At 47.3% G+C, this 27,993-nt stretch overlaps 1 protein-coding gene across 6 annotated transcripts in view; it reads right to left on the minus strand.

The window, feature by feature from the left end:
- The window catches only part of ABHD18 (abhydrolase domain containing 18), a 1,329,419-nt gene that overhangs the window by 1,077,165 nt on the left and 224,261 nt on the right, over positions 1 to 27,993 (minus strand). For all 6 annotated transcript variants that reach the window (XR_011282243.1, XM_069631098.1, XM_069631095.1 and 3 more), the window contains one exon: positions 3,022 to 3,106. Coding sequence is in view for 5 of the 6 variants with exons in the window: in XM_069631098.1 (XP_069487199.1) it covers positions 3,022 to 3,106 (85 nt within the window). In the remaining variant the exon portion in view is untranslated. The remainder of the gene's footprint in view (positions 1 to 3,021; positions 3,107 to 27,993) is intronic.

Raw genomic sequence — 27,993 nt, forward strand, 5'->3', positions numbered from 1 at the left:
CTGAGCCCTAAGGCACATGGGGGCGGAGTCCGGGACCCAGTACTTCTTCTCGTACCGGTCTCTTAGCAGGAGCCGTGGACGCGTTCTTCAGAAGCATCAGCCCCTCGTCCCAAATGTCGTCCAGTAATGGAAGAGGACTGTCTTCCTCTTGGCCTCACGCCATTGGTAGAGGAACCCTTCCTTCTTCTGCTCTTTGGGGCAGAGCTGGAAAAGCTCAGATGCCCTGGCGATCATGGCGTGGAAAGAGACAATTCATCAAGCGGGGAGGCCCGAGGGGGTGGTGAAGGAAGGTCCATTCTGTCGTCGCCACAGTCATCCGTCCCCGTTGTCGCCGTCTCAGTTCCAGTCTCATCACTCGGACCAGGGGAAGGCGATGAAGGCTGAGAAGGCTGTGAGGGCTGGAAGGGAGGCAGGGGAGGAGTTCTCCTCCTCTCGCTTGGTGGACTTTCCGACGGTTCGGGCTCCGCTGGATCGTCCATCGGGGGTAAGGTTGACCGTGTCCATATCTCCATACACAAGGCCTGAATCGCCATCAAGATCGCCCCTGAATTGTCTTGTGGCATAGGCACCGGCTGCGACAGGAGCGACGGTTGGGGAGCAGGCTCTGTCCCCTCCACGGCTCTGTTCCTCATCGCCACCACCATTGCTTTCTTCGTCCGCCTCATCGACCGGGCCTCCTCAAACTTCTTGTTCAGGACCTTTGCAACACCTGCCAGCTCCTTTTCAGAGGCTGAATCTGTGTCTGCAATGGCCACCGCCCCCCCTCTTTTTACGCCTGGGGTTTCACGGGGGTCTTATTGATGGGCTTAAAAGAGGATTCCCTCCGCGGTGGCAGGGAAACTCTGGGCCCTGAGGTCGCTTCCAATGGGGTAGCCTCTGCAGGCTTCGCCAGGGCCGCCACGACTCCCTCGATTGAGGGCTTAACCGGGTGAATCAGGGCCTTCACGACCTTGGGCGCGCCTGAGGCCTTCACCTTGGGGGGAGGGTCACCGCCTCGCTCCCCCTCGGTTGTCTCCATCAGGATCAACCAGGGCTTCTCCCGAAGCTTACCCGGGTTCTCCGACTTTCTCCTCCCCGATCCAGAGAGTTGGCTCGTGGTTGATGGCGTCAGTGATGATGCGCCCTGCTTGGCAGCCGAGGAGCCTGATCGATCGGCGCTCCCGGTGCACGCGGACTCTCTGTGCTTTGCCTTCTGTTGGGCCACTGTCGCCGGGGCGCCTTCAATGGCCTTAGAAGACCGCTCGGACTTCTTCTCACCTGCTGCTGGGCTCTTCCATTCCAGCCAGTTGGTGAGGCGGATACGACAATCTCTCAGTCCGTTCAGACATGTTCTTGCAAAAGGCACAGTCCTTTCCACGTGCGTTTTGTCTTCGTGAAGGCAGTAGAGGCATCGAGAATGCTCATCCTCCTTGAAAACATTCTGCAATCCACATCCAGGGCAGCTCCTGAACAGCTTGGGTCTGGGCGTCGCGTTTCCTTTGTCCTGGGCCATGTCCACGCGGGGTAGGCCTCAAAGATCTTCGGGAATCCTCCAAGAAGTGAAACTCGACAAAAATGTCGCCCTTGAGGGATGTAGAAAATTCCGAAAAGGGTCCCCGTTGACCAGAAGTAGAAACGGTGTAGCTTGAGGCTCGATTGACCGAAAAAAATGAGGTTAAACTATTTGAAAAATTGCAAAACGCAGTAAAAGCTCGAGAGCTGTAGCACAAGGACTCCCAACACTTGAACGGGCGGTAAAAATCTGAAGATGGCTGCCAGATGAGGGGCTTAGGTAGAGGGCAGTCCTTGGCTGTGGGCAGTATGACCCAGAGACCAGTGATTGGTTATTAGGAGAAAGACAGTTCAGAAACGAAACAAACCGATTTTTTTCTTTACCGAGGATTCCCAGCCTGACGACGGGGAATATTCATGAGCATGTGAATCCATGCCAGACCCCATGCTGGAGAAGTTAACACATGGAAAATGCCTGGTAGGAAAAGTATACCAAGAAAAGATAGGTTTGTAAGTCAAATTGCATTAAGTGTGGGAAGACCCTGGCAGGGGAGTACACCAGGTATCCTGCGAGGCTGGAGCCCTCGTCCAAGTTGTTTTGCTTTCAAGTTGTTTTGTTGAATAAAGAATCCCAAGGAAGACTTATACCCTTAGGATTGTGAATGTTTGAAAAGACCTGGGAAAGGGAGACATTCTTCCTAAAAGTGGATTGCAACACCAAGAGGAAGGAGATATCCTCTTGGGCTATAAGGAACTTTGATTGTCTTGTTGATCTATCATATTGGTGAAGAGAAACAGGACAATACCTGGAACAGTGAATACTATCCGTTGAGAACTTTTGGATTGGGAGTTACAAAGATCTTACCAGTAACACTTTAGAGGTAATTTTAGAATTTGAGGGCTGAAATAGGTTTTCAAAACGGGACAGGTTTACTTTGGACATCTTGACATAGGAGAGACCCTTAGTTTTGTTTGAGGTAGGGAAATACCTCCTAGAGTAGGGATAGGGAGGCATTGTCCCACCCCTTTTACATGAAATAAACGTTTGTGACCACAATCATGAGTTCTCTGTGTTCGTCTGTCATTCCTGGGTGCTCACATAACATAACTAAGTTTCACCAATTCTCTTTTATATAGTGAGAAATGCACTAAATCAAGACTCAAGCAATTCAACTGATACTTGTTAAAATGTGGAAATATTGGGCACAGGCACAAATCCCCAACTCCGAAGGCCAAGAGGAGAGAACTTAGCTTTATTTAAAGTTGAAACCGAAAAGTAGATCAGATTTCATATCTTTAAATAATATCAAATGCTTCAATTTAGAGCAAAACAAAAAACAAATTACAAATAACAGTCTGCTGTAAAATACACGAGCCTGGCTAGGAAGCCTCAACATTCAGACCAAAGCGTGTACATTTCCTAGAATGCAGAATCAATTCAATGCACCAATAACAAATGCATTTATTTTTCCTATCTTGTTGTGCATGCCAAGCAGGGGCATTGTTCCAGAATAAAGAACATTAATTTACCTTATCAATGTATACTGGATAATCCTCTGGAACTAGGTGTCGGCATTTCTCTCTGTTACCAATAAGCTTTCTAAATTCAAACAATCTATAAAGAACAAAATAATTATGTAATTTTAATTTTCATAGACATATTTAAGAGTGACATTTATAATCTAAAAACAAAGTTCTGTCAAATCCATTACTGTTTTGGCAATAAGAGTGTTTAGGCTTGCTAGTACGCAGTAGTGTTGCTTTGGTGACTCTTTAAATAAACAACTGGGTCAGGTGCCAAGCATGATATATCAAGAGGAAAACAATGTTGCTCACCTGTAACAACGGTTCTACAACTGGTAATCCTCCTCAGACCCATATGTTTCAGAATTCTTTTTCCCAAGTGGAGAGTAGCCTAGAACCCATTTAGAAAAACAGTTTTTCTAATTTTACAGTACTTTTTTTTCGCAAGCAAGTTAATAGCACATTGGTATATACTTTTTCCTACACTATGGTATTCTCCCTATATTCTTATGCTTTACATTACGGCTACGATGGCACCAACCTGGGAAGAATGGATTAAAAATAGCATTTTTTTTTAAATAATATTTTTATTTGATTTCAACTGACAAATACAAAATTAACAGGAGCATAAACAGTAGAACTTTCTAAAATACAAATCCCCCTACATTTTCACAACAATTCATTAATAATGTCAACTCATTGGTTTACAATGATAGCAACTAAATCAAACCCTCTACCCTGCTAAATTCATTAAACAATTCACTTAATTATCCAAGGGTTGTAGGGGAAAGTAGTGGGAAAGCAGGTAAGAAAGGGGCTAAGGGGAGAGATGAATGGAAAGAGGAAGGCAAGAAGAAAGAAGGAATGAGAAGGAAAAGAAAAAAAAATGAATTAATTGGCTTCATCATTTATATTAAATGCATAAATCTAAAGTCCTTAAAGTAACATCACCTGTCAATAGTTCATAATGATAATTTAATTGGGTCATCCCTGCACCCTAAGGGGTTGTAAACATAACATCTGCAGCCCTACTATGGGTTCATAAAATTCTTTAGTAACTGCGGTTGAAAAAACATCTGCTCTCCATCAGTAACATATTCTAGGAAAGGGTCCCAGGTCCTCCGGAATCTCGGGAGCTTACCCTCCAAGATGGCTGTAAGTTTTTCAAGTCTGAATAGTTCACATACTTTAATCCACCAATAGGCAGGCTGTGGGCCCTAAATCTATTTCCAGAATCGGGCTCTAGTAATGCGAGCAGCATTGAGCAGATGCGTGATCAAAGTTGCCCTCTGCCCCAACATAGGAAAGGTCCCATCATCCGATACATCCCCCAACAAGATCACTCTTGGGTCCATAGGAAGTAGAGAACCTGTGATGGCTTTGATTTTTTTTTATATAAAACTCTTTTTATTGAATTTTACAACATGACTCAAGAAAAAAAACAATTCCTTCCCTCCCACCACCCCCATGTGACAAGCCTCCCGATCCATGAACGTCTGTCTTCCAAGCAGTCCCTCCTTAATCATTGAAGCTCTAGTAGTCTCAGGCGTTGCAGGCACCACATCACTCTAAAGTCATCCTTAAGGAAGTTCATTACATCACTCCAATCTGCTGCAAAGTTCTGGACTTTATCGTCCATGGCGTAAAATGCCCATTCCAAGGATACCATCTCCCAAATTTTCCCTAGCCAGTCATGATGCATGGGGATCTCGGGACTCCTCCATCTTTGAGCTATTAAACATCATAGCGGCGAGGGTTAGTATCACTTTTGCTTTCTCCCTGCCTCTGAGTCCCCCCAATTCTGAGGGAACGCCCAAAAGTACCTGTTCCGGCGTTCGTTCGTCACCTGAACCAAAGGCCTGTTCCTGTGCCCTCCGTAATGTCTTTGATTTTTGATCCAATCTCCAACCAAAACATTTGTATGACCGGGCAATGCCACCACATGTGAGCTAAGTCACCCCACTCCCCACAACCATGCCAACACGAATCTGGGTATTCCAAATTAATTGAGTGGAGTCTACTTGGAGACAAGTACCACCTAAAGCAAATTTTGATAGCGCCTTCTTTTACAAGCGTACAGCAGGAATAAAAATAGCATTTCTAATTATACCTTCTCGATCAGATTTCACATCTGGGATCAGAGAGGACGCTGGAGAGCCGTCCAAGATGGCGGCCTCCCTGTGAGCTGTGTAGCTCCCACAAGATCCTGAACAATCGCTGCCTCCGTGGTGTCTAAATTGCTTGCTGTCGCTATTAATCTATTGCTGAGGCGATACCGCACAAAACGCTACGGCCATTCCACCCGTCGCCCGGTGTTTCACCCCCGAATACCCGGCGGAGAAAAGCCCCACCTCTCCCTGTCAGCGTGCAACCGCGGCCTCCGGCGAGGACGCGGAAGACCCCGAGTGCAGGAGGCAGCCGGCTGAGAGGCGGACCAGCGCCCGACAAACATCCCAGAGGCGCAGAGCGCGCTTCGCCGAGGTTCCAGAACACAGAGGGGAGCCGGCAGACACACGGCCGCGGCGCCCGGGCGAGGCCTGGAAGGCTACTGCAGACCAACGCAGACGTGAGGAGCAGCGCCGAGGCACCCCGATCGCGACCCGGCTGGAAACCAGGTACGAGTGTCCTGCACGTCTCCATAGACACCTGCGCAGCAGGCCCACTTGACACCCCGATCCTCCGGTGTGACATAAGACTCATTAACGGCCGCTGGGGCACCTGGAGACCCCGCAACCGCATGTACAAGGGGAGCAGAGATCACGACCACACTACCGGCAGCCACCCCGAAAGCACGAATCTCGGCGCCGTATCCGTCCAGGGGTTGGCAGCCCCAACCACAGGGCACCGTGGGAGGCCGAAAGTGGAAAAAGTGCCCAGAAGCCCATTGCCGGTGTGCATGTCAGAGGGCCCACGGGGGAAAGGCCATCACTGAGCTGCGCACTAGGATATAAGTGCAAAACTACAGCGGTGCAACCCAACAACCCAGGGGCACCTAAACTCAGCAGAATTAATTCATCCCGCTTTGACCCAAAGGAATCGCACACTGCTGTAGGCACCGACATCTCGCCCAAGAGATAACAGGAGTAAGCACCCTGTGGATGACGGCGCCGCACCATCGGGCGCAGTCTGAGGCCTTGACCCAACATTTCCCCAGACGCAAAAAAAAACAGTGGCAACACGTCAACCCCCACGGCAGAGACCCCTGGCCCGCCTACTACAACGTGGTGCCCGGCACGATACAAACGCAATCACACAGCCGGAGCTCCCTGACCTGCTTCGCGCCGTCTCCTAGGTGCGTTGGCATCTGCATCTACACCGAACATGGGGAAAACTGACAGGTCGCAAAGAAAACTGAACTTTGAAAGCTGTTCCTCCGCCAAAACGACCTCTTCCAACAGCAGATCACAATCCCCCACTTAAGCATCAACCCAAGATGAGGAAGTACAGTACATCAGAGAAATTTTACTTCTCAAAGCAGGCATAGGAGGCCTGGGGAGCAAACTAGACACTTTCTTCCAAAGTTGACCAGCTCCAACATCAGCTGGACAAACACGCAGACAGGCTGGACATAGTTGAGCAAAGGGTATCTGAACTCGACGACAGTGCAACAGCCCTAACTTCCAGGGTATCCTCACTAGAAGCTCAAATGAAAGCAGTATGTGCCAAGAACGAGGACTTGGAGGGTCGCTCTCGGCGAAATAACATAAGGATAGTCGAAGTCAGAGAGCATCAACTTACCACCAAAATGGAAGAACATGTGGAGAAGATTTGCACAGACCTGTTTGGATCAGAGACCCTCTGCAAGCTGTACGTCGTCGAAAGAGCTCACAGAGTTCCCAACGCGAGACCAATCCCGGGAACAAACCCTCGCCCTATCATAGCAAAGCTGCTAAACTACAGGGATCGAGATGCAATTCTCAGAGCCGCTAGAGATAAAGGAGATCTCCAATACGAAGGGGATAAGATTCATTTTAATCCAGACTTCTTATCTAAGCGTTTATCACCAAATAGGTGATAAAAGCACATGAGTCCTCCTAAAACCACAGAGGCCTGCTTAGCCGCTGTGTTTATATAGCTCTTACAGGAACCACTATCTGCGACAAGCAAACTCAAATATCTATATTCTTTAACTACATCCAACGCGCTATTTTCAAGCAACCATAACAATTATTCTTATTTTTACCAAAAACTACAATTTTCGTTTTTGCCAAATTTAACATGAGGCCATGCTCTTTAAAATAGTTATTTGCATATTCCAAACTCTGCTGCAGTCCTTTGGCTGTCAAATTCTTCGAGACTTAGTCATCAGCATATAATAGTGCGCTGAGTTTGACACCATCTAATGACAGGGTTATCAGCGCTATCGCGTCAGCAGCAGGTATAATGTCAGAAAGGAATAAAGAGAATAAAAAAGGTGCCAGGGGGCACCCTTGCTTAACCCCCTTATTGGTGACAAAGTCCTTGAACACCTGTAATGTCCGTCACATCTGACAGACACACACGTATCCGGATATAGAACCTAATACCTTGCAAAAGCCCAGCGGAACACCAATATGATATGACTTATCCCATAATAAAGTTAGACTAATCGAGTAGAAAGCTTTGGATGAATCAGAGTAAACAGGTGAGACTTCCTTCTTTACACATTTCTCCATTATGGCATATAAAATAAAACACTGCTCAATGGTGGAGAATCCTTTACGGAAACCCGCCTGAGCATCTGGATTCACATCATTCTTCAGAACCCATTCATAAAGTTTAGCTCCCAAACATTGTAAGGGAGGCACGGTATCACAAGTATCACACTGACACAAAAAGGTACAATTTGTAAAACCTTTATTGAAGTTTTAATGGGGTTGGAGAAACTCCTACTTTGCCCTATAGCTACGATGAGAGTAGTCTCTACCATCAAATAATAAATAAAAAACAGTCCTAGATGAGTCTGTCACATCAAAATGGCATATAATAACTAAAACCTAATGGCTGCTATATGTCTTGCACAAAAAGTGTGAAAAGGAGAATAGGTATGCAAAAGAAAGTCAGTGTTCAACTGTAAAGAATTAATGTGGCCGAGTCAGCTCTCCTCCCCACATTGGACAGCACGGAGTAAGGCGGTCCCTGTAGGCAAGATGAGACACTCTGGCTCACAGTCTTAACACAAAGGCAGTTCAAAACGTGGATCGAGGCCCGCCTGCCCTTTCAGGTTAAAATCTCACTTTCAATTTCCAAAACACAGGTCACCATAAAGTTCATGTAGGTCCCCACTCGGTCGGGCTGACCTTTCATAGCAAAACAAACACTTGTAGGGGTTCCCTTCCCCAAACTTAATTCACCTTCTTTAGGGGTTCCCTTCCCCTGACTTATTACACCTTCAGTCTCCCTCAGTCGGGCTCAGACCATTTCCTGATGTCGAAAAAAGCCGAATGTACGTGGCTTTTATATACAGACCTCCGCAGGACCACTTCGACTTTCAACTCACACTCCTATGTTATTTGTCCCATTGCTTCCTAGTCTGGGTAGTTCACTGTATTATGCACCAAAGCTCAATGTTCACCGTTCACCTTTTAACCTTCCCCTTTTCTCTGGGTTAATTTCAATCACCTCGCTTTTACAGTTCATTTACTTTATTGCTACAAACGTTTCACCTTTTACAGAGACTTGAGTGGGCTACTTCCTTTTGCCAGACCACTCAGTTACTCAATATTGCTGACTTTACAGTGATCGTTACTAATGTTCATTCGCAGGACTGCCTTTCTCCATGTATCATCCACATGCGTGCAGCCTTCAATTGTGCGATATAATGTTAAATGTTGTCACTTCAATCTTTCTTTAGCACACACCGATCTCTCAGGTCGCTTGCTAACTCACCACCGGCTGTGTGCGTTTCTTTCTGGTCTTTATTGTCTTCCAGTTTCGGGGCAATATTAGAACCACAGGCTTGGTCTCACCTCCCCAACTCTGTCTTTCACCCGGAAGGGTCACTGCCGTACTTGAAACAAAATGCAGCCTTTTTGTTTGGGATACAGCCTTTTCCACGTGTCTTTCACAGCTTTTTGGAGGCAATGCCCTCCTGCAGGGAACTCCTGGTGTCCTCCACCCATAGCTCATCCCTTGGTCCGTTGCTCTGCTCCAGTAGGTTTGCCTTCGCCCCAGAAGTTCTGCTCTTGCTAGTGTTCCACCTTGCTCAGAGTTTGTCTCTGTATTCCATCTTTTATCCGTGTGAGGAGAGCGAATTAGTATCAGATGTATGCACTTAGAGTCAAGTGCCTGACTTTGCCTGATCCAATTAGCGGTACATGTCCAATGCGAAATATAAAAGAGTTAGCATCGTTGCTCTTCCTCGGCTCAGTGTTTGTGTAGAAAAGGGTGAGGGGGAGTTGGGACATCAGAGAATCCTATGAAATAGGAGGGACCATAGGTACGGGAAAGGGAGGAATACCACGTCTCGCCATCGGCTGCCTCGGGAGGATAGCTTAGGGGTAATGTGCTCGCCTTAGAAGCAAGACGACAGAGCAACACAGGTTCGATCCCCGGATCTGCGCTTAGAAACCTCTGGGTATTAAGCGCGTTATAAATAACCTATCATATCATATCCCCACTCCCCGAAGACCCCTCACCCAGGTGATCCTACAGCACTGGTCTACCCCCAGGAACTGGATCCAATAGCAATGGATGTGTCCTAGCCACCTGGATGACAAGTCCCTGGGGACTAGCGGGTGAAACACCCTTTGGTTTCTCACAGCATCCAGCGAAAATCTTATTTGAAAAATCAATTAACGCCATTGGGCGAGAACAATGATTGTCCAGCATGTTGAATAAGAATTGGCGAGGCCGCTTATCTGCGCTAACACACTCTTCTGTTTGATTTAATTTCTGCTGTGTATTTAAATTCACTTTACGAATGACAAGTTACACCATTGTTTGTTTCACCTAATTTTATTTCTTGTCTTGCGATTTTACTTCATTCTACTAACATAGTTCATGTTGAATTGACTTCATTCAAAACACAAATATGAGTTTGTCAAATCCCTTTGATCACGTTGAATTATCTTCATTCAATGTGTGCATAAATTCAAGTTCATCCTCATTAGAATGCTATAAAATTCTTTTTGACCATAATAGTGGTCTACATTTTTTTCACTTGCGCATACTCGTTTTTCCCTTTGCCCCCCCGACATGTGTATCCCTACCTTAGTGGTGGTGGTGGTTCTTCAGGGGGTCTAGTCAATAATTGCCGAATGTTGAATTTCTAGTCGAAATTGGGGTAATATTGGATTATATTTTTGTTTGTGATCCAGTTGTTTCACTTTTCAGCTTCAAAACTAGAAATCCAATTCTGTTCTCGAAATTCAGAGATTATAGGTATTGCAATTAGCTTATAAGAACAAGTTACTCTCTTACCTGGTAACGATCTTTCGATGGGATGGTCCGACGGCGTATTCTATATCTATGACAGTAATCGCCACAGCTGTGCTGCTTCGGAAAATCTTTCAGCGTCCTGCGTCGATGACGTCGATACACTGTCCTCGAGGACCTCCGTCGAGCCGACGTCACCGGATGTTATAAGTAGGATGCACGACGCCCATAGCCTCAGTTGTAGTTTCTCCCCCCGCCCAGAACGTGTGGCACCAAACCACTGCCAGTATAACCACAGAAAGCCTTGCGGGAACGTAAGCTGCAATCGCATAAGAAATTCTGTAACGGGGCAGGTAGGAAGGGAGCGATATGGAATATGTCGTCGGACCATCCCATCGAAAGAACGCTACCAGGTAAGAGAGTAACTTGTTCTTCGAGGGGATTGGGTCCTCCGACGTATTCCATATCTATGACAGACTCCCAAAGCAGTACCAACGTATAGAGGAGGGAAAAGAATTTAGAATATAGAAATTTAGAATGTCCAATCAAATTGCAGAGTAAAGGACCGCCTGGCCAAAGGCCAGATCCTGCCCAGGGATAAATCGAGGGAGTATTGACGTACAAAAGTATGGACCGAAGCCCAAGTGGCTGCATCACAGATGTTATGAATAGGAACACCCCTCTGCAGGGCAGTAGAGGCAGCCATACCCCTAGTAGAATGGGTCCTTAAGCCTACCGGAGGTTCCTTACCCGCCAAGCGGTAACATTCAGAAATTGCCAAGATAATCCATCTAGACAAAGTCTGCTTAGTCACAGCTTGTCCCAAACGCCTTCCAGCGTAACCAATAAAGAGCTGATCGTCCACTCTGACCCGGGACATGCGAGAAATGTAGAAACTTAAAGCTCTCCTAGGATCCAACCTATGGAGCCTCTCCTCTTCCTTACCAGGATGTGGAGGAGGATAAAATGCCGGAAGAATAACCTTCTGGCTCAAATGAAATTCTGACACCACCTTCGGAAGAAAGGAAGGACGAACTCTAAGGACAACCCTGTCCTTACGAAACACAGTGAAGGGTAGCATAACTGAAAGTGCCTGCAACTCACTCACTCTGCGAGCGGAAGTGACCGCAACTAAAAACACAGTTTTAAGGGTTAACAGCCTCAAAGGACAAGAATGTAAAAGCTCAAACGGAGCACCCATAAGGAATTTCAGAACAAGGTTCAAATCCCAACCAGGCACCTGGAAAGGTGCCAGCGGAAACACATTAGTGAGTCCTTTGAGAAACTGAGAAATTAAAGGAATTTTAAAATAAGAACACTCCTCAGACTAAATATAGACAGCGCTGCCAGGTAACCTTTAACAGTACCCACTTGCAGGCCCGTGTCAAGTTCCGAGTCTACCTCCCTCTTCTCCTCACCCGAGTCCTCGGAGGTTAGTACCAGCTGTGCTGCCTCTGTCTTTTTGCATTCTTTCTTCTTTGTAGAAACTTTGGGTGTTTTAACCTTTTTCTCGTGTAGATGAGGTCTGGCCCCTCCGGAGGCCACCGTGACAGAAGTGGGTACCTGCCCTAGGGGGATGCCAGGGGGCCAGCCTTGATTCTAGGGAAAAAGCCAGAAGGCAGAAAAAAACCCTAGTCCATAGATGGGTTCAATGATTCAATGATGTGGTGGCACAGATCTTCAAGCAATTGTCCAAAGTTCCAATAAGGTAAGATACAATTTATTACGAAGGTTCCAATCCAAAGACGAAGAAACTAGGATAATAGCAGCAGGAAAAGGAGAATGGAATTTCCAGAAGAGACGTCAAAGGGTGCAATATAGCAAGAAGAGTGAGATGAGAAAATAAGAAGGGAAGAAAAAGGGAGTATAAAGGAAGAAGAATAGTACAAGCAAAGCGCAGGACAAGAGACTTAAGGAAATAGGTGGATAATAATTCTTTGCATAGAACAGTACAAAAAGTAGCCAGTGCCGTCAAAGAAGGAGTCACCTAAGGTTGGAAGATCGCGGCAGGGGCTCCAGGCGGCAGCCGGCGAACAAAAAAGAAACACAAAGCTAGGCAGCAACACTGCCCGAAACAAACAGAGCAGGTAGGAAGCGATGAAAAACTAGAACGCGGGGAACCACGAACACAAGGCGTTGCCGAGCGGAAGGCGAACGCTGAAAAGAAAGTTAGAGCGCGGGGAGCCGCAAACAGAAGGTGTCGCCGACTTCAGGGGGCTGAAGGCGCACACCGGAAAACTTACAAGAAAGCAACCCAGACCGAAACAGCAGGAGGAAAAAGACAAAAGAAAACAGGAGGGTAGATGGAGAATAATAAACAGTGGAGGGCGAAGAGAGACAAGCACAGGTCACGGAGCGTTGCACGAAGAATGCACAGATACAACGCACCGGCTTGTGGGCGGAGCCTGCATTTAAAGGCACAGACAAGTTGGGTGAGGATTAGAAAGTCCTGCCGGAAAGTAAGATTTTCTACAGGTTCCAGCACTTCCAACCGCGGTTCCTGACACCCTGTGGGCCAACAAAAGCAAAAAAGACAGAACTACAGGAATGTCAGATGAAAAGGGATCCACATTCTTAACCCTGCACCAGTCGCAGAACATTCTCCAAAGGCAACGGTACATGGACTTTGTTCCCGGCCGTCTGGCCGAAAGCAACACCTCCATCACGTCTTCAGGGAAGTCCCAATCCTTATAACTCAACCGTTCAGAAGCCAAGCGTGAAGGTTGAGGGATCTCACCTCTGGATGGAGAACCTGATTTCCCCCCCCCCTCCCGTGAGAGCAGGTCGTCTCGGTAGGGAAGACGACGTGGAGGGCAGATGGACAAGTCGAGAAGGTCCGGGTACCACGTCCTCCGACCCCAAGCCGGAGCAATGAGGATCATCCGGGAACCGAACCTCCGTAACCTCTGCAGCACTTGCGGGATGACGGGGACTGGAGGAAACGCGTACAGCTGTGGGAAGGACCACTCCACCACAAACGCGTCTCCTAAGGCTCCTTTTGGAGGAAATACCTGCGAGCAGAACCTTTTGCACTTCCGGTTGACAGTGGAGGCGAAGAGAGCCACCCGTGGGGTCCCCCAAAGAGCGAAGATCTCCAGGAGAATCTCCTGAGCCAGCTCCCACTCGTGAGAGATCGTGCTCTGCCTGCTCAAAGCGTCCGCTGTCTCATTTTCGTCTCCGGCCAGATGAACTGCCGAGATCGAAACTTCCTGCTGGATTGCCCAGAACCAGAGCTGCATCGCCTCCCTGCACAAAGGAAGCGACCCTGCCTCCCCCTTTTTGTTGAGGTAGTGCATGGCCACTGTGTTGTCCATCAGAATCGGGACACTCATTCCTCGCACAGTCGGCAGTAAAGCCTTCAGGGCAAGCCTGACCGCCCGCAGCTCCAGCAGATTGATATGGAGTCTGGACTCCAACGGAGACCAACGACCGCTGACTCAACTCGTTGGCATGAGCTCCCCATCCCGTGAGGGATGCGTCCGTCACGATCGTCACCTATGGGCAGGGTAGCCAAAACGGAGCCCCCTTGATCAGATTGCTGTCGACGGCCCACCACAGAAGGTCCTGGGCGACCGAGGGCGGAACCTGAACGGCGTCCGACATCCTGCCGGAGGACTGCGACCACTGCATCTTGAGGGCCCACTGCAGATATCTCATCCGCAACCTGGCCTCTGGCACCAGAAGAATGCAGGATGCCATGAGGCCGAACAACCTCAAGAACTCTTAACACCGGGAAACTCTGGGCGTGTTGAAACTTGTGCACCATCTGCTGAATGCGATGAGGCCTCGCCTGGGGAGGAAAACACTGCCCCAGGGAAGTGTGGAGCACTGCTCCGATGTATTGGAGCCGCTGGGTTGGCGTCAAATGGGACTTCAAGTTGAGGGAGAAGCCCAGCCTGTGAAGGGAGTGGCAGGTGACGGACAGATGATCCAGGACTTGCTCAGTAGGGCGCGCCCTGATCAACCAATCGTCCCTTTCCTGAGATACGCTGCCACCATGAGCTTGGTGAATACCCTCGGGCGGAGGTCAATCCGAACGGCAGTACCCGAAACTGAAAGTGCGAGTCGCCAACCGCGAACCTCAGGTACTTCTTGTGCTTTGGATGGATCGGCACAGGAAAATAAGCGTCCTCGAGGTCGAGAGACACCAACCAGTCCCGAAGTTGAAGGGCCTGGAGGACTTAAGAAAGAGTAACCATCTTGAACTTGTCCTTCCTGAGGAGCTTGTTCAAACCACGCAAGTCCATGATGGGTCTCAATCCCCCGTCGTTCTTTGAAATCAAAAAATAAGGGGAATACCATCCCTTGTTCCTCTTCGCTACAGGCACCAGTTCTATGGCGCCTTTCTCCAGCAGGGATTGAATTTCCTGCGCAAGGAGCAGATCCGGACTCTTCAAAGAGATTCCCTGGTGGATTGTCGCGAGGCCTCTGCCGGGAAGGAAGACAGTAGCCGTGGGCAATGATCTCCAGAACCCACACATCTGAAGTAATGGCACGCCACTCTACAAGATGCTGCGCCAGCCTTCCCCCAACCGGCGAACCATGGGACATGGCCTCATGACTGAGCTGAAGTGGCTGCGGCAGTGCCTGAGGGGAAAATAGGCAACTGCCCGAGCGGCCTTGGCACCTCGAGTACCCTGTTTTCCACCTCTGGCACTCCTACAGTGGCCCCTTTGACTTGCAGCTCCTCTCGATTTACTAAAGGATGAGTAATATCAAAAAGGAACCTCCCCTCCATTGCTGTCCCCTAGGAAGAAAAGGCGGAGGTTGACTAACTGCAGCGCTCAACGATTTCGCTGCAGCTTTGGAGGTCTGCAACCTCTCAAGGCTCTCGTCAGCCTTGCTGCCAAAAATATGCTCACCATCAAAGGGCATGTTGAGGAGCCGGGCCTGCACATCAGGAGTAAACCCCGACTTCCGCAACCACGCAAACCTGCATATTACGGTGCTCGCCGCCATGGACCGGCTGACACAATCTGCCATGTCCAAACCCGACTGAATGGCCTCACACATGGCATCCTTGCCATCCTGTACAATAGCAAGAAAACCATCCCGTTCCTCCCCTTCAGGAATATGTTCAGCCGCCAAGGAAATACAGTTCCACAGAGTGTGCGTGAAACATGACAAGGCACACATGGAGTTGGCTGCCTGTAAAGCCATACCCCTGAAGAAAACACTTTCTTCGCCCAACCATCAAAACGCTTGTCGTCCCTATCAGGAGGGATGGTAGGGTACGACGCCTGCTTTGCTGGGGCCGGGGCCGCCTGCACCACCAAACTCTCCGGAGTGGGGTGCGTGGTCAAGTAGCAGGGGTCACTACTGGCTGGGCGGTATTTTCACAGCAAAGACTTGCACACTGCCGGGAGACTCTCCGGAGCAGTCCAAGCTGCAGCCACCCTTCTTTGCAAAGCCATATGGAATGGCAGTACCGGGTCAGTTGGAGGACCTTGGTCGAGGATGTCCGTCAGGTCATCCTGCAGAAAATCCACAGGTGGCGCAGAGCACCCCAAGTATTCTGTGACCCTCGACATAAGGCGCAGTTACGAGGACTCGGCATGGGTGCCAGACTCAGGCCGACAGAACTCCACCTCCGGAGAGGTGTCCAGACCACTGACGTCGTGCAGTGACTGACGCAGGTCTTCAATCTGGCTGTGACCAGATAAAATCTCGTCAGGCACCTCCTCAGGCACCAAACCTTCCTCAGATCACTCATCCCCCTCAGAAATATAATCCAGAGGTTGGGAAGAGGGCACAGAAAAGGGGACAAAGACACTCTTAGCCTTGGCCAGAACCTTTCGGGGGGTTCCACCGTGCCACGGGGTACCTTCGACAAAGCAGCCTCGAAAGGCGTCGAAAGCATCGACGGAATCGGCGTCGAGCGAGGTGCCAACAACGTCGACGACACAGGCCTCGAGGGCAGAGCCCCGAGCGTGTCCTTTGACAGCCTGGGCGCTGACGGTGTCGATGACTTCCTAGGAGGCGGAGCCTCGAGAGAGTCCCTCGGCGCCAGAGGCGTCGACATCTTCCTCGAAGACTTCACAGGCTCACGTGGGCTCGAGGGCGTCGAGGACCGGGACCTGGAACGGGCATGTCTAGAGCGACCAACCTTGTCCGACCGGGACCTCGAAGGCGCACGGTGGTCGCGACGACTGCTCGAGCCCAAAGGCAGACGAGTGGTGTCTCTAGTACGGTCACAGCCGGCGTCCATCGACGGCGCAGACGGACCGGAGCCCTGCGATTGAAAAATCAACATTATCTCCTTTCGGAAGGAATCCCATTCCTCTGGAATGGAATGCTTGTTGGGACAAGCAACCCGCCGATGGGCGGAGTCCTCGGATGAGGACGGGGAAGGCGACCTGTGACAGCGCTTCCGTGAGTGTCTCGAAGAGGCAGAAGAATGGCGAGACCGACTCCTGGACCGAGACCCCCCCCGGACTCACGACGACGATGCAGAGAGTCACCCCTCGAATCGTCCGTCGAAAGTCCAGTGGATCGCGACTTCCGGGGCTTGGCCACCTTACCCACCGACAGCTTCTTCTTACGCTCCCGCAAGGCCTTCAAAGTAAGCGACTGGCAGTCGACACAGTCATCCGTATCGTGGTCCACACCGAGGCACCAGAGGCAAGCGTTGTGTGTCAGTTAACGACATCTTGGCCCCGCACACCCGACACTTCTTAAAACCCGACCGTGGGGTGGAAGAAGCCGAAGACATTTCAATACACAAACTAACAGGTTCGAAGAACCGAAAGAACAGGATTCAGTAGAACCGAGGCGCGCCAAGATCTCCGAAGCAAACATGTTCGCAGAAAAAACGGAACTGAGGCTACGGGCGTCGTGCATCCTACTTATAACATCCGATGACGTTGGCTCGACGGAGGCCCTCAAGGACAGCGTATCGACGCAGGACGCAGAAAGATTTTCCGAAGCAGCACAGCTGTGGTGATTACGGTCATAGATATGGAATACGTCGGAGGACCCAATCCCCTTGAAAGAGGGATACTCACTAGGCATCTATGGTCTGTTCTTTTCTACGTTGATTGCTTAAGTACCTTTTCAATATATTATTCTATGAATTTGGATTGATTCGTCTCTTATTCGAATCAATATTCGTTGCCTACTTTGTTGTTATCGCATCCTACAAATTCATTTTTGAAAATGCTATAGTATCACTATGTTGTACACAGCGTTATTTTGGTATTTTGATAACACTAAGTTGTGCGTTACATAGTCATGAGCGTTACATAGTTATGACAGAATACTCTATATCTTTTTGAAAAGTTAAAATGGTCTTACCTCAAATTTGATGTGATTTCTCATTCCTGGTTGATGATACTCGGTACGATAGCCGTAAAACGTTTGTGTATTTTATATCGCATGATTACTTTTTTTGGGGTTACACGGGATGACGTCTCGCGTCACATTCAGTGGCTGCCATTTTGAGTTGGGAAGTTTAATAATGATTTAGTTATACTGCGTGTTTTTTTTATTCTAATGAATCGGCCTGATTGGTTTCTTGATTATTGAATTTTATTTTTGATTTTTTGATGTTAATTCTGTAATTTCTATATTTGCTAGAGGTGAAATTAATATTTTGGCGGAGGCTTCTGATTTTAATGTGTCTAATATCTTATGTGGGCATTGGTGTACTGATCTGCACAATGCCGACCAATCATCAACAGTATAGGCTCACTAACAAAGAATTTCGGAATATATTGACCATCATCTACAACCATTAGCAGCTGTACTTTCTTAGTTTAGTTTGTTTATTTATAAAGCGCATCCGAACCCTCAGGTAACTGGGCGCATAATCATGTGCACAGCAGAGTTACATATTGTTACACAAGCAACATAATACAACATACCAAGCATACATTAGTAGACTCAAAATGTTTACATAAAGTACAGAAAATAGGCATAGGATAGTTACAGAGGTGAATGAGGACCGGGTTATAGGTTAGTCCTCAATCGGCTATAGATAGAGTAAACATTACTGCGGGTAAAGAGAGGAGGATATCCAATCATGTCGGTGAAAGTCTTTGTTGACTAGGCTCGTAGCCATGATTTTACCATAGCTTTGAAGGGCCAGAACGAGCTTTCTGATCTAATTGTAGGAGGGAGGGTGTTCCAGCATTGTGCTGCGAGTACTGGGAAGCTGGAGCCTCCAGCTGTTTTTAGGTTGTAGTTAGGGATCTTTAGTTGGTGCAGGTAAGGTGTTCTGGTGGGTCTAATGGGGCAATGTCTAGAGAATTTGTCTGAAAGGTGACTTGGGGCAGTACGTGACAGACACTTGTGGGTGATGACCAGGGTTCTTAGGTTAATTCTGTCACGGATCGGGAGCCAGTGGACTTCTTTGCTAACCGTGGATATGTGCACCTTGCGCGGGAGGTTGAGGGCACATCTTAGTGCATTATTTTGCTAAATCTGGAGCCTGCTCAAGTTTTTTGTGGTGGTACCTAAGTAGAGTGTGTTGCAATAGTCTAATTTAGATAATATCAGTGCTCTGGATAGGGTGAGGCAACTAAAGGTGGAGAGAAAAGGTCTACAGGCATTGATCAATTTATTGGTGTATGTGGTAGCTGAGATGGTAGAGTTAGTTTGTTTCTTTAGTGACAGGGTTGAGTCGAGGTATACACCTAGTGTTTTAACCTCTTTGGATACTTTTATGATGTTGCCATCAATGGTAAAGGATTGGTACCTTTGGTCCAGTTTGTTGAGGCGAGCCTGCGAACCTACGATAAGTAGTTCTGTCTTATCGTTGTTTAGACAAAGACTGTGTGTAGCCATCCAGGCTTGGATTTCTGAGTAGATATCATTAAGCTTTGCAGCATCTTCTTCATAACTACCAGTGAGTGTGATGGGGACCTGGGTGTCGTCTGCATAGTTAGTGTAGCTGACACCCAGATCATCAAGACGGTCAAATAGGAGCTTCGTGAAGATGTTGTAAAGTGTGGGAGAAATGCAGGAGCCTTGGGGCACTCCACATGTGATTGGGATAGGGTCCGCAGCCACAGTGGGTGCGAAGACTCTAGTCGACCTGTCAGATAGAAATGACTGGATCCACTTAGTGGCATTTTGAGAGAATGCAGCAGCCGAGGAGAGGTGTTGTGTGAGGATCTGGTGGTCAACCAGATCAAAGGCAGCGGAGAGATCCAATAAGAGCAGGATGGCCAGTTTGCCCTCGTCTTTGGCGTCATCCATTTGGATTTTTAGATCCAAGAGGGCAGTTTCAGTCCCGTGCCTTGGTCTAAAGCCGGATTGTCGCAGGCCTAGGAGGTTGTCTTCTTCCAAATGTTGTTGTTTTTGGAGATAGGCTACCCTATCCAAGATTTTGAGAAGAAATGGGACTGTGGTGATGGGCCTGTAGTTTGTGGGAGTGTTAGGATCTAGGTTGGGTTTTTTGAGCACGGGTAGGACCCACGCTTCTTTGAGATTGTTGGGGACCACTGAGTTTTTGAAGGAGGAGTTGATCAGAGAGGTGATGAGGGGCTAACTCATTAGCGCCGTCTTTGATGACAGATGCGGGGCAAGTGTCGCCTTTGCAGTTGGACGGTTTAAGGCTGGCGATTATCTTGATTACCTCCTCTTCTGTAACTGTTGAAAAGTAGAAAGAGGGGCAATTGGGGGTAGTGTGGTTGGTTTTGCTGCTGGGGTTCTGTTTGGAGGCCAGGCTAACTTTTTTTGCTTCTATCTTAGTTTGAAGGAGGGCAATTTTATTGGCGAGGTCGAGCTGGATATTGCTACACCAGGCCTTGTCTTTGATGCAATCCTCTGTAGGAGGCAATGGTGATTCCAGTTCTCTTAGTATAGAGAAAAGTTCTTGAGTGCCAGATTTGGCATTTTGTATTCTCAAGTTATAGATCTCTTTTTTAGCATTTAAGATGGCGTATTTGTAGGTGGAGGCAGCTGAAGCGAATTGGTCTTTGGTGGAGAGAGAAGGGGCTTTTCTCCAGCTGGTTTCTGCAGTTCTTTTAATATTGTGCAGGGGTTTTAATTCTGCTGAGAACCATTTGTTCGAGTGGGCAATAGGTTTGGCTTTTCGTAGTTTGAGAGGAGCTATCTGGTTGAGGGCTGATTCGAAGGTATTGTTATATACTACTATGGCTGCAGGGTTGTTATTTTGCATGGGTAGGTTAGCTTTACTGATAGGTGTATGAAGAGGTTTGAGGTTCTCTATGGTGATGTTGCGGTTATTTCTGGAGATTATTTGAGGTAACTTGGTGGGTCGTGTAGTAGGTGTTAAGGGTCTAGGCAAGGAGAAGGTAATAAGGTGATGGTCAGTCCACGCACAGGGAGTGATGTCCGTCAGTGATAGGTTGCAATTGATATCTGCAAGCCAATCCAGGGATCTTCCTTTTGTGTGTGCAGGTTGATTAATGTGTTGGGTGAAGCCTAGGTGAGTAATCGTATCATTAAGAGAGGTGGCCTGGTTGTCATTAGGGTAATTGAGTCCCAAGTTGAAGTCGCCCAGAATAATGATTTGGGAGTTGGGTTTCAAATTAGTATTGAGTAGGAGAGAGATGTCCTCTTCAAAGGTAGAGGGTGGTCCTGGAGGTCTGTATATAATATGAAGCAGGATGGTTTGTGTGTCAGATAGTGGGAGTTTGACGGCTAGAAGTTCGGCTGAGGATAGGGTTGTGTTGGTTACTTCTCTGATGTTTAGGGTGGATTTTGCAATAATTGCTATTCCTCCTCCTATTCCATTTTTTCTGTCAGCTCGGATGATATTGTAGTTGTCTGGAGTGGCTAGAGCTATTGTGGGGCCGGCTGCTGGGTGGAGCCATGTCTCCGTGATAGTGATAAAGTCTAGGTGGTTAGTGGAGATAATGTCGGCGACATCAGTAGGGTAGGCTACCAATGAGCGAGCGTTAATGATAGCTCCCTTGATAAAGGTCTGTGTAGGGTTAGCTTTCGTGTGTGGTGGCGAGAGAGGTATAGCAGGGTTGTGCCTCGGTGGGAGGTCAGTGAGTGAGGTAGGCTGCTTGGGGCTCTTAGTCTGATTAATGAGCATTCTGGTGAGTTTTGTATCAAGATTGGTAGGGCTGCGTTCAGGAATGTGGTAGTGGGTGCAACAAGGCGAGAGCCTAGTCTTGTGTTTCTGAGGGGTGTGGGACAGGGTATGTAGGGTGACGGTGGGCGCGCAAATCTGTTTATCCATTCTGTTGGGGATAATAGATCTGGGTAAACTGGGGTTGTGTGGGTACGAATCTGAGGTGAGATATTTTGGAGTAACGGGAGGAGGGTAGCCATGGTTAGAGTGGCGCTACTAAATGTAGCCATTGTGGGTGACTTGGCTATAATGATGGGGTAGTGTGGTTCAAGTGTTATTAGCAAAAATAGTTTGTGTGCTTAAAGGATAGTTCCGGGACTTTATTTTTTATTGTCCCTACGGTTTGGCCATGTGTTTTTAAGCATAAATCGGTAGATCGTAGAAAACTTTCCTATGGACCATACCCGACTTTTCGTCCATTAACGCACTCGAAATCAGCCGCCATTTTCTGATAATCCTCTCACTTGCCGCATCGCCCTGGCTCACCTGCTTTTGCGGCACTAAATCAAATCCCCCGCCCCTGAGCCTGACATCAGCAGACGCGTACCGCCCATTTCCCAACGCCAAAGCACGTTTCGTGTCAACAATCGCTGCGCCTCAGCTAATGACGTGTCGCCATGGAAATGGCAGGACGCCTCTTTCCTCAATAAGTATAAACACACCGTTTCACAACACACAGCAGCTGATTTTCGATTCCATTATTCTCTCTGTGTTACTTTGAGTATTCTGTGACTCGTTTCTGTGCTCTGGTCAGCTACCTTCGCCACTTCTAGGCCTTGTGAACACCTGTACCATCTCTGTAAATTATTTTACTTTCTTTACCACACAATGGCTACAATAATGCCGTATATGTACGAGCCCGAGTACACCGAGGAAGAACTACTGGAAAGGCAAGCACGCGAAAACGATGGGGATTCGGACGGCAGTTGGGAGGACCAGTCAACGGATGAAGAGCCTGGACCATGTCGCATGGACGGCGTCTCCACCTGGTGCACGTGCAATCGGTGCGAGCTAATGCCAACTGAGGAGGAGAACTGCTGCTGCCGGGAAAATTCCGGGTGCTTGGCCTACATTTCGGAAGGCGAGCCAAGTCCGCAATGCATCACCGAGCTGCCAGAGTTCAGGGAAGCCTGCCTCTCACGGACCGTGTTGAGGATGATGATGGTGCTTATGCACGAACTTCGCGGCACTGTTCGTCCGCGTAATCCGAGTAACGAGTAAGTATACTCTGGTTTTGATGCCAGTGATGCCACTACTATGTCATGGTCGTCTCCCACATATAAAATTACATCTACATATCATTCGAATGCATGTAAATTGGGTCCATATTGTGCATTTTCTAGATAGAATTTTTTTCAAAGCAGAATGATAAGAAAGTTTTGTCATTTTAATACAGTTTGCATCTTTCATTTTCACAGGTGGTACAGGCTGGTGGCCTATCGTTGCTTCACTTGGTGGCTTCACGGGAGGCTCGGACACCGCGTTCGGAGAGTAATACCTGCCTGTGCGGTACTTGCCATTAGACAACATTTCCCAAGCGACAGTGGACAATACCGCGGATTTTCCCTGGATGTGCTGCAACCGGAACTTTACAATGTGTAATGTTTATTATTTATGTTCAATTGAAATTAAGATCTAAAATAAAACCCAACATATATTTTAACAATGGTTGTTTTCATTTTTTAAATGTATCTAGTGTGTCTCCATTGAATAGTCTTCCTGTGCCTTGTCTTGTCACACCACATGTCTCCGGCCAGCATCCTCCCTCACGCTGGCCGCCCACCTTCAATCCACATAACCTTTGCACCCATATATTCTCCTGGGAGGGTGAGGTATTTATAAAGTCACCCCCCTGCCTTCCATTTACTAGATCCTGCAGCCTGCCTCTTACATGCAGTTAGATGGCCTCTCCTTGGTGAGGCCCTGCGGCAAACGAGTCTTGTCTGCACGACCACCGCCCCAATCCACCCCCCCCGCCCTATCAAAGGCAGTTCGCACCGGGGTACTTGTGCTGCCAAGTGGAGCTGTCAGGGAGCGATAAAGGCCAAGAGGTGCCAAAGACCATGTACACTTCAAAGTGGTCTATAGAGCATGGGTTGTTGTTCCCATGTCTACCTCCAGACCCCGTGTCTCCTGCCAAGCATCCCCCCTCACGCTGGACGGCCCCCTGCAATCCGCATAATGCCACGACATATAGACGTCATTCATTCACAAACACACCCCTGTTTCGAATTCTTTATAACCCACTTCATATTTCTAATGAGCACTTCTTTGCGCTTTGCTAGTCAACCCGTGAAGGTGCTGGTTATCTGCTCTTCGTCTCTGTGAACTTCCATGACCACTCCGAGGAAACTCCTCAGTTTGCAACCGGTGAACTGCTCCCTGTTGTACGACAAGAAAGTACTCTGATCCCTGCATCTAACTGTTTGTTCGTCAAGGTAAGGCCATGTACCATAATCATTTTGCGTCCAATTTCTTTTTGTTCAAGACAGTACATGCAAGGAACTAGTCACATGTTCTGAGTTTACATTGGTATTCATAGAGAATTGTTGATCTTTACTTTTCAGAACTTTCCACAATGCCTGCCTGTTCCATTGGCGGTTGCCTTTCGAAGACCCATAATAAATCTGAAGGTACTATAATGCATGTTTTCCCTAAGACAATAGATCAGATAAGAGAATGGGTCCGATATTGCGGATATCCACCGTCTGAGCTTGAAAGTAGAGTCCTAGAAGTCTTTGCGGACAAGAGGGGTGATCGATACCGCATCTGCAGCAGGCACTTTAGCTCAGACATGTACTCCATATCATTGCTAATAAAGAAGAACACACCGCGAGCGAGGCGAAAATTGCTCTCAAACGCTATTCCCACTCTATTCGTCCACATCCCTCCACTGGTGAGTCAAGTTTACGTATTTATCTCTCGGCCTTGCGGTAGTGTGTAGCATTAGCTAACAATAATTTCCCCATTTATGTATCCACTCAATATGAAGGCGGAAGATTCTCCATCCGTGTCGTTATTGCAGTCATCAGCCACTTAAAGCGCCTATCGGGTAATCTTACTTAGCTATTCTGCCACTGACTTGTTTTAGGCATGTAAATCAATAGTTTTAATTTATCGTGTAATTATTTTACCTAATGGTACACCCTTGTACTCGTCCTCTAGTCTTTGTTTTCAGTTCTAATTATTGTTATCCAAAATAATGCAAGTACTGTCTTTCAGGGAGATGCTGAGGAGTCCAACGTATTGACGACAACCGTTGATGTCACTCAGATGCTCGAGGTACGTTTCCGGACAGTTCCATCGATGGAGATCATCAGATCTTGCATTCTTGTAGCGTGATTGTTACACACAATGTTTCTTTCGTTTTTAGCCATTGATATGTCCTTCTGTCGTCGCCCTCCTATGTGTCTTCTTTTTTCAATATTGTGTTCATTACTAATGAAAGTCCTACGTTTCAGGGAGTCGATGGAGCATTAGTCCAAGAAGAAGGGGGAGCATGCAGTTACGGGTCGGCGCAACAGCTTGCAGAAGTGTGCACCGCAGTTACATCGTCCCTTGATGTTCTTATGCATTTCGAGGTATGGATACTGACAGTTCGATCAAGCGAAATCATATGACGTGATTACATCCGCTATACTTCCATCTTTATTAACGCAAGTACTATGTTTCAGGGAGATGACGGAGCTTCTTCTACAAGGACATCACCCCTAGTAGTTGATGCAGATCTCTGGGTGGTGACACTTCCAACCATCGAGCAAATCGAATCATATTTACATATCCATTATTTATTTTAGACAACTGATCATTTGTGCAGGTCTATTTAGATGAGCCGTTGACGCCTGCACAAAGTTTATGTTCTTTTTAACAAAATAGAAAACCATACTAATGCAATTACTGTGTTTCAGGGAGTTACTGAAGCATCATCTTCAATAATATCATCAATGGAAGTCTATGAGGAGCCCGAGGTATGGATCTTGACAGTTCCATCTAACTAGATCAACAATGCGTGAATAATTGTCGTTTGAATGTTCTACACAAAGCGTTCATTCGTGTTTTGCTATTGAGATGTACGTGGGTATTGGTACCCAAGTACATTTTGTGTTTTCGATATTATTATACATACTAATGAAAGTTCTGTTTCAGGGAGTCGATGGAGCGTCAGTGCGTGATGGATGTGCTTATCATGAAAATATAGTCGTTGCAGCGCAAGAGGAAGTGGAGACATGCACACACGAGTCGGAGCAACAGCGTCCTGATGTTGAAGTTCGAGGCAAGAAAGTTTCAAAGAAAAGAAAGCAAAAGAAGGTTAGTGTCCTGGTCACTATATTATGTTGTTTTTCACTGTTAATAATTCAATACTGTAAGTTGTGTTTAAACTGAACATCCCTTTTCCAATCTGTCCTCTAGTTGCGAGTGGGTGTACGAACTAGATCTACACAGACAGTGAAGCGAACGAGAGATGTTGCTTGTCAAACCTTTTGGCAGGGACTTGAGACTGGAGATGCATCGTGCCAATGGGAAGAATATGAAGTGATTGACAACGGAGCTATACCACCACCAGCCATTGATAGTGAATGTCCTCCTGGTAGTTCGGATGCAGTCGGAGATCAGTTCACAGAATCCACACCCGCAAAAACTAAGACCGCGAGAAAGTTGAAGAAATTGTCTTATTCGCCCATCGCAGGAGAAGGAACAGATGTTGCAATGGAAGAGAATGAAGTGGACGACAATGAAACACCATCAATATCACTGAACATAGCGGAAGACGATATCATAGATTCTACCTTTCATGTGAGTGACATGTCCTCAACGTTACAGGCCGAACCAGCTGGGATGCAGAGTGACAGTATAAGGAAAGAGGCCAAATTCATTGTATTCGATAGTTGTTTGATTGATATTATTATTCGGATGAAATGTGGGCATTCGGTTGGTGGGGAAGTATGTGGGGAGCCATTGATCAATGTGACTCGTGCAATTCGAGGCACTAACCTTAAAATACATGCCACCTGTACAAAATATCATCCTTTCTCATGGTCTGCACAACCCATGCTGGGGCAACTGCCAGCAGGCAATCTACTTTGTGCAGCGGCTGCACTTTTTAGTGGTTCAAGTTTTAAAAAGTTAGTCTTTCTTTCAGTTTGTGGGAATCCATTTCATTGCGAAAACTCAGTTCTACAAATACCAAACCGATTATCTATTTCCAGCCATTAGCGAAGCTTGGAGAATGGAAAAAATGTCTATTGATAGTACATTCGCGGGCAAACGGTTCAGGCTAGCCGGTGATGGACAGTGCGACAGCCCAGGATTTTCAGCCAAGTACTGCACCTACCACTTTCAGGACATGGAAAGTAAGAAAATTGTGAGTTCGGTGGTCGTGCAGGTGTCGCAAAGTACATACTCAGTGGCCATGGAGAAAGTTGGCTTTGTAGCATCATTGCAAGAACTACAATCGCGGGGAATGGTGATCGACCTGATAGCCACGGACAGACACGTTTCAATTGGCAAGACAATGAGAGAAGAGTACAAAAATATAAATCACCAATTTGACGTTTGGCATCTTGCAAAAACAATCAATAAAAAAATGTCGGCTGCAGGTAAAAAAAAAGAAATGCAAGGTATTTCACAGTGGTCCAAGTCAATCAGCAACCATCTTTGGTGGAGCTCAAAAACATGTGGAGGGTCGTTGGAAATTCTACTGGAAAAATGGCGGTCAGTAATGCTACACTGTACCAACGTTCACCGTTGGAACACAAACCAACATTTCCACAATTGTGAACATGGCCATTTGTCCACAGAGGAGGCACGGAAGAAGAAGTGGTTGATTCCTTCATCACCCACTCACAAAGCCATTGAAAAGATTGTATTTGATAAAACTATAACAAGAGATTTGAGGGGACTCACGGAATTCTGCCACACAGGAGATTTGGAGGTGTTCCACAATATGTGCCTAAAGTACAGGCCAAAACGATTGCATTTTGGCATGGAGGGCATGATAAATCGGACTCTTCTAGCGGTCTTGGCACATAACCATAATGTTGGACGTCAACAAAGTAGGACGACCGGAACTTTAGGGACGCTTCGCTACAATAAGGCCTTCACTAAAAGAAGTAAACAATGGGTGATCAAACCAGTGTTTGAGGATATGCAATATGAGTTTGAGAGACTTATTGTTGACGTCCTAGATAGGCACATAAATGGAGTTGTGAACGAACCTGTGCAGGGGACAACTGCATTGCCACCCAACATTGCCTCTGTTCCATGTCCACCTAAAGAAGAGCTCATTGAGAAATACACATCACGGTTTAAATGATTGTAATTCGATTGTCTGTTCTCTCGAGTCTCCTCATGTCGCAGGCCCATTGAATATGTGTATCTATGTAATGTGTAAATTAAAGTGATTGCTCAGTGTACATGCAATGTGTCTATCCAACCTTGTTCATCTGCGCATTAAATTAAACCAAACAGTATTATAAATCATTTTTCAAAAAATATAGAATGTCTCCGTATTTATGGTTCTCTGGGGCTGCAAAGCACGCAGACAAAATGCAAAAATGGAGTGTAAATTTCAAGTC

The sequence above is a fragment of the Ambystoma mexicanum genome, chromosome 6q (genome assembly GCF_040938575.1).
Source record: "Ambystoma mexicanum isolate Mex_15411 chromosome 6q, UKY_AmexF1_1, whole genome shotgun sequence".
Classification (NCBI taxonomy): Eukaryota; Metazoa; Chordata; class Amphibia; order Caudata; family Ambystomatidae; genus Ambystoma; species Ambystoma mexicanum.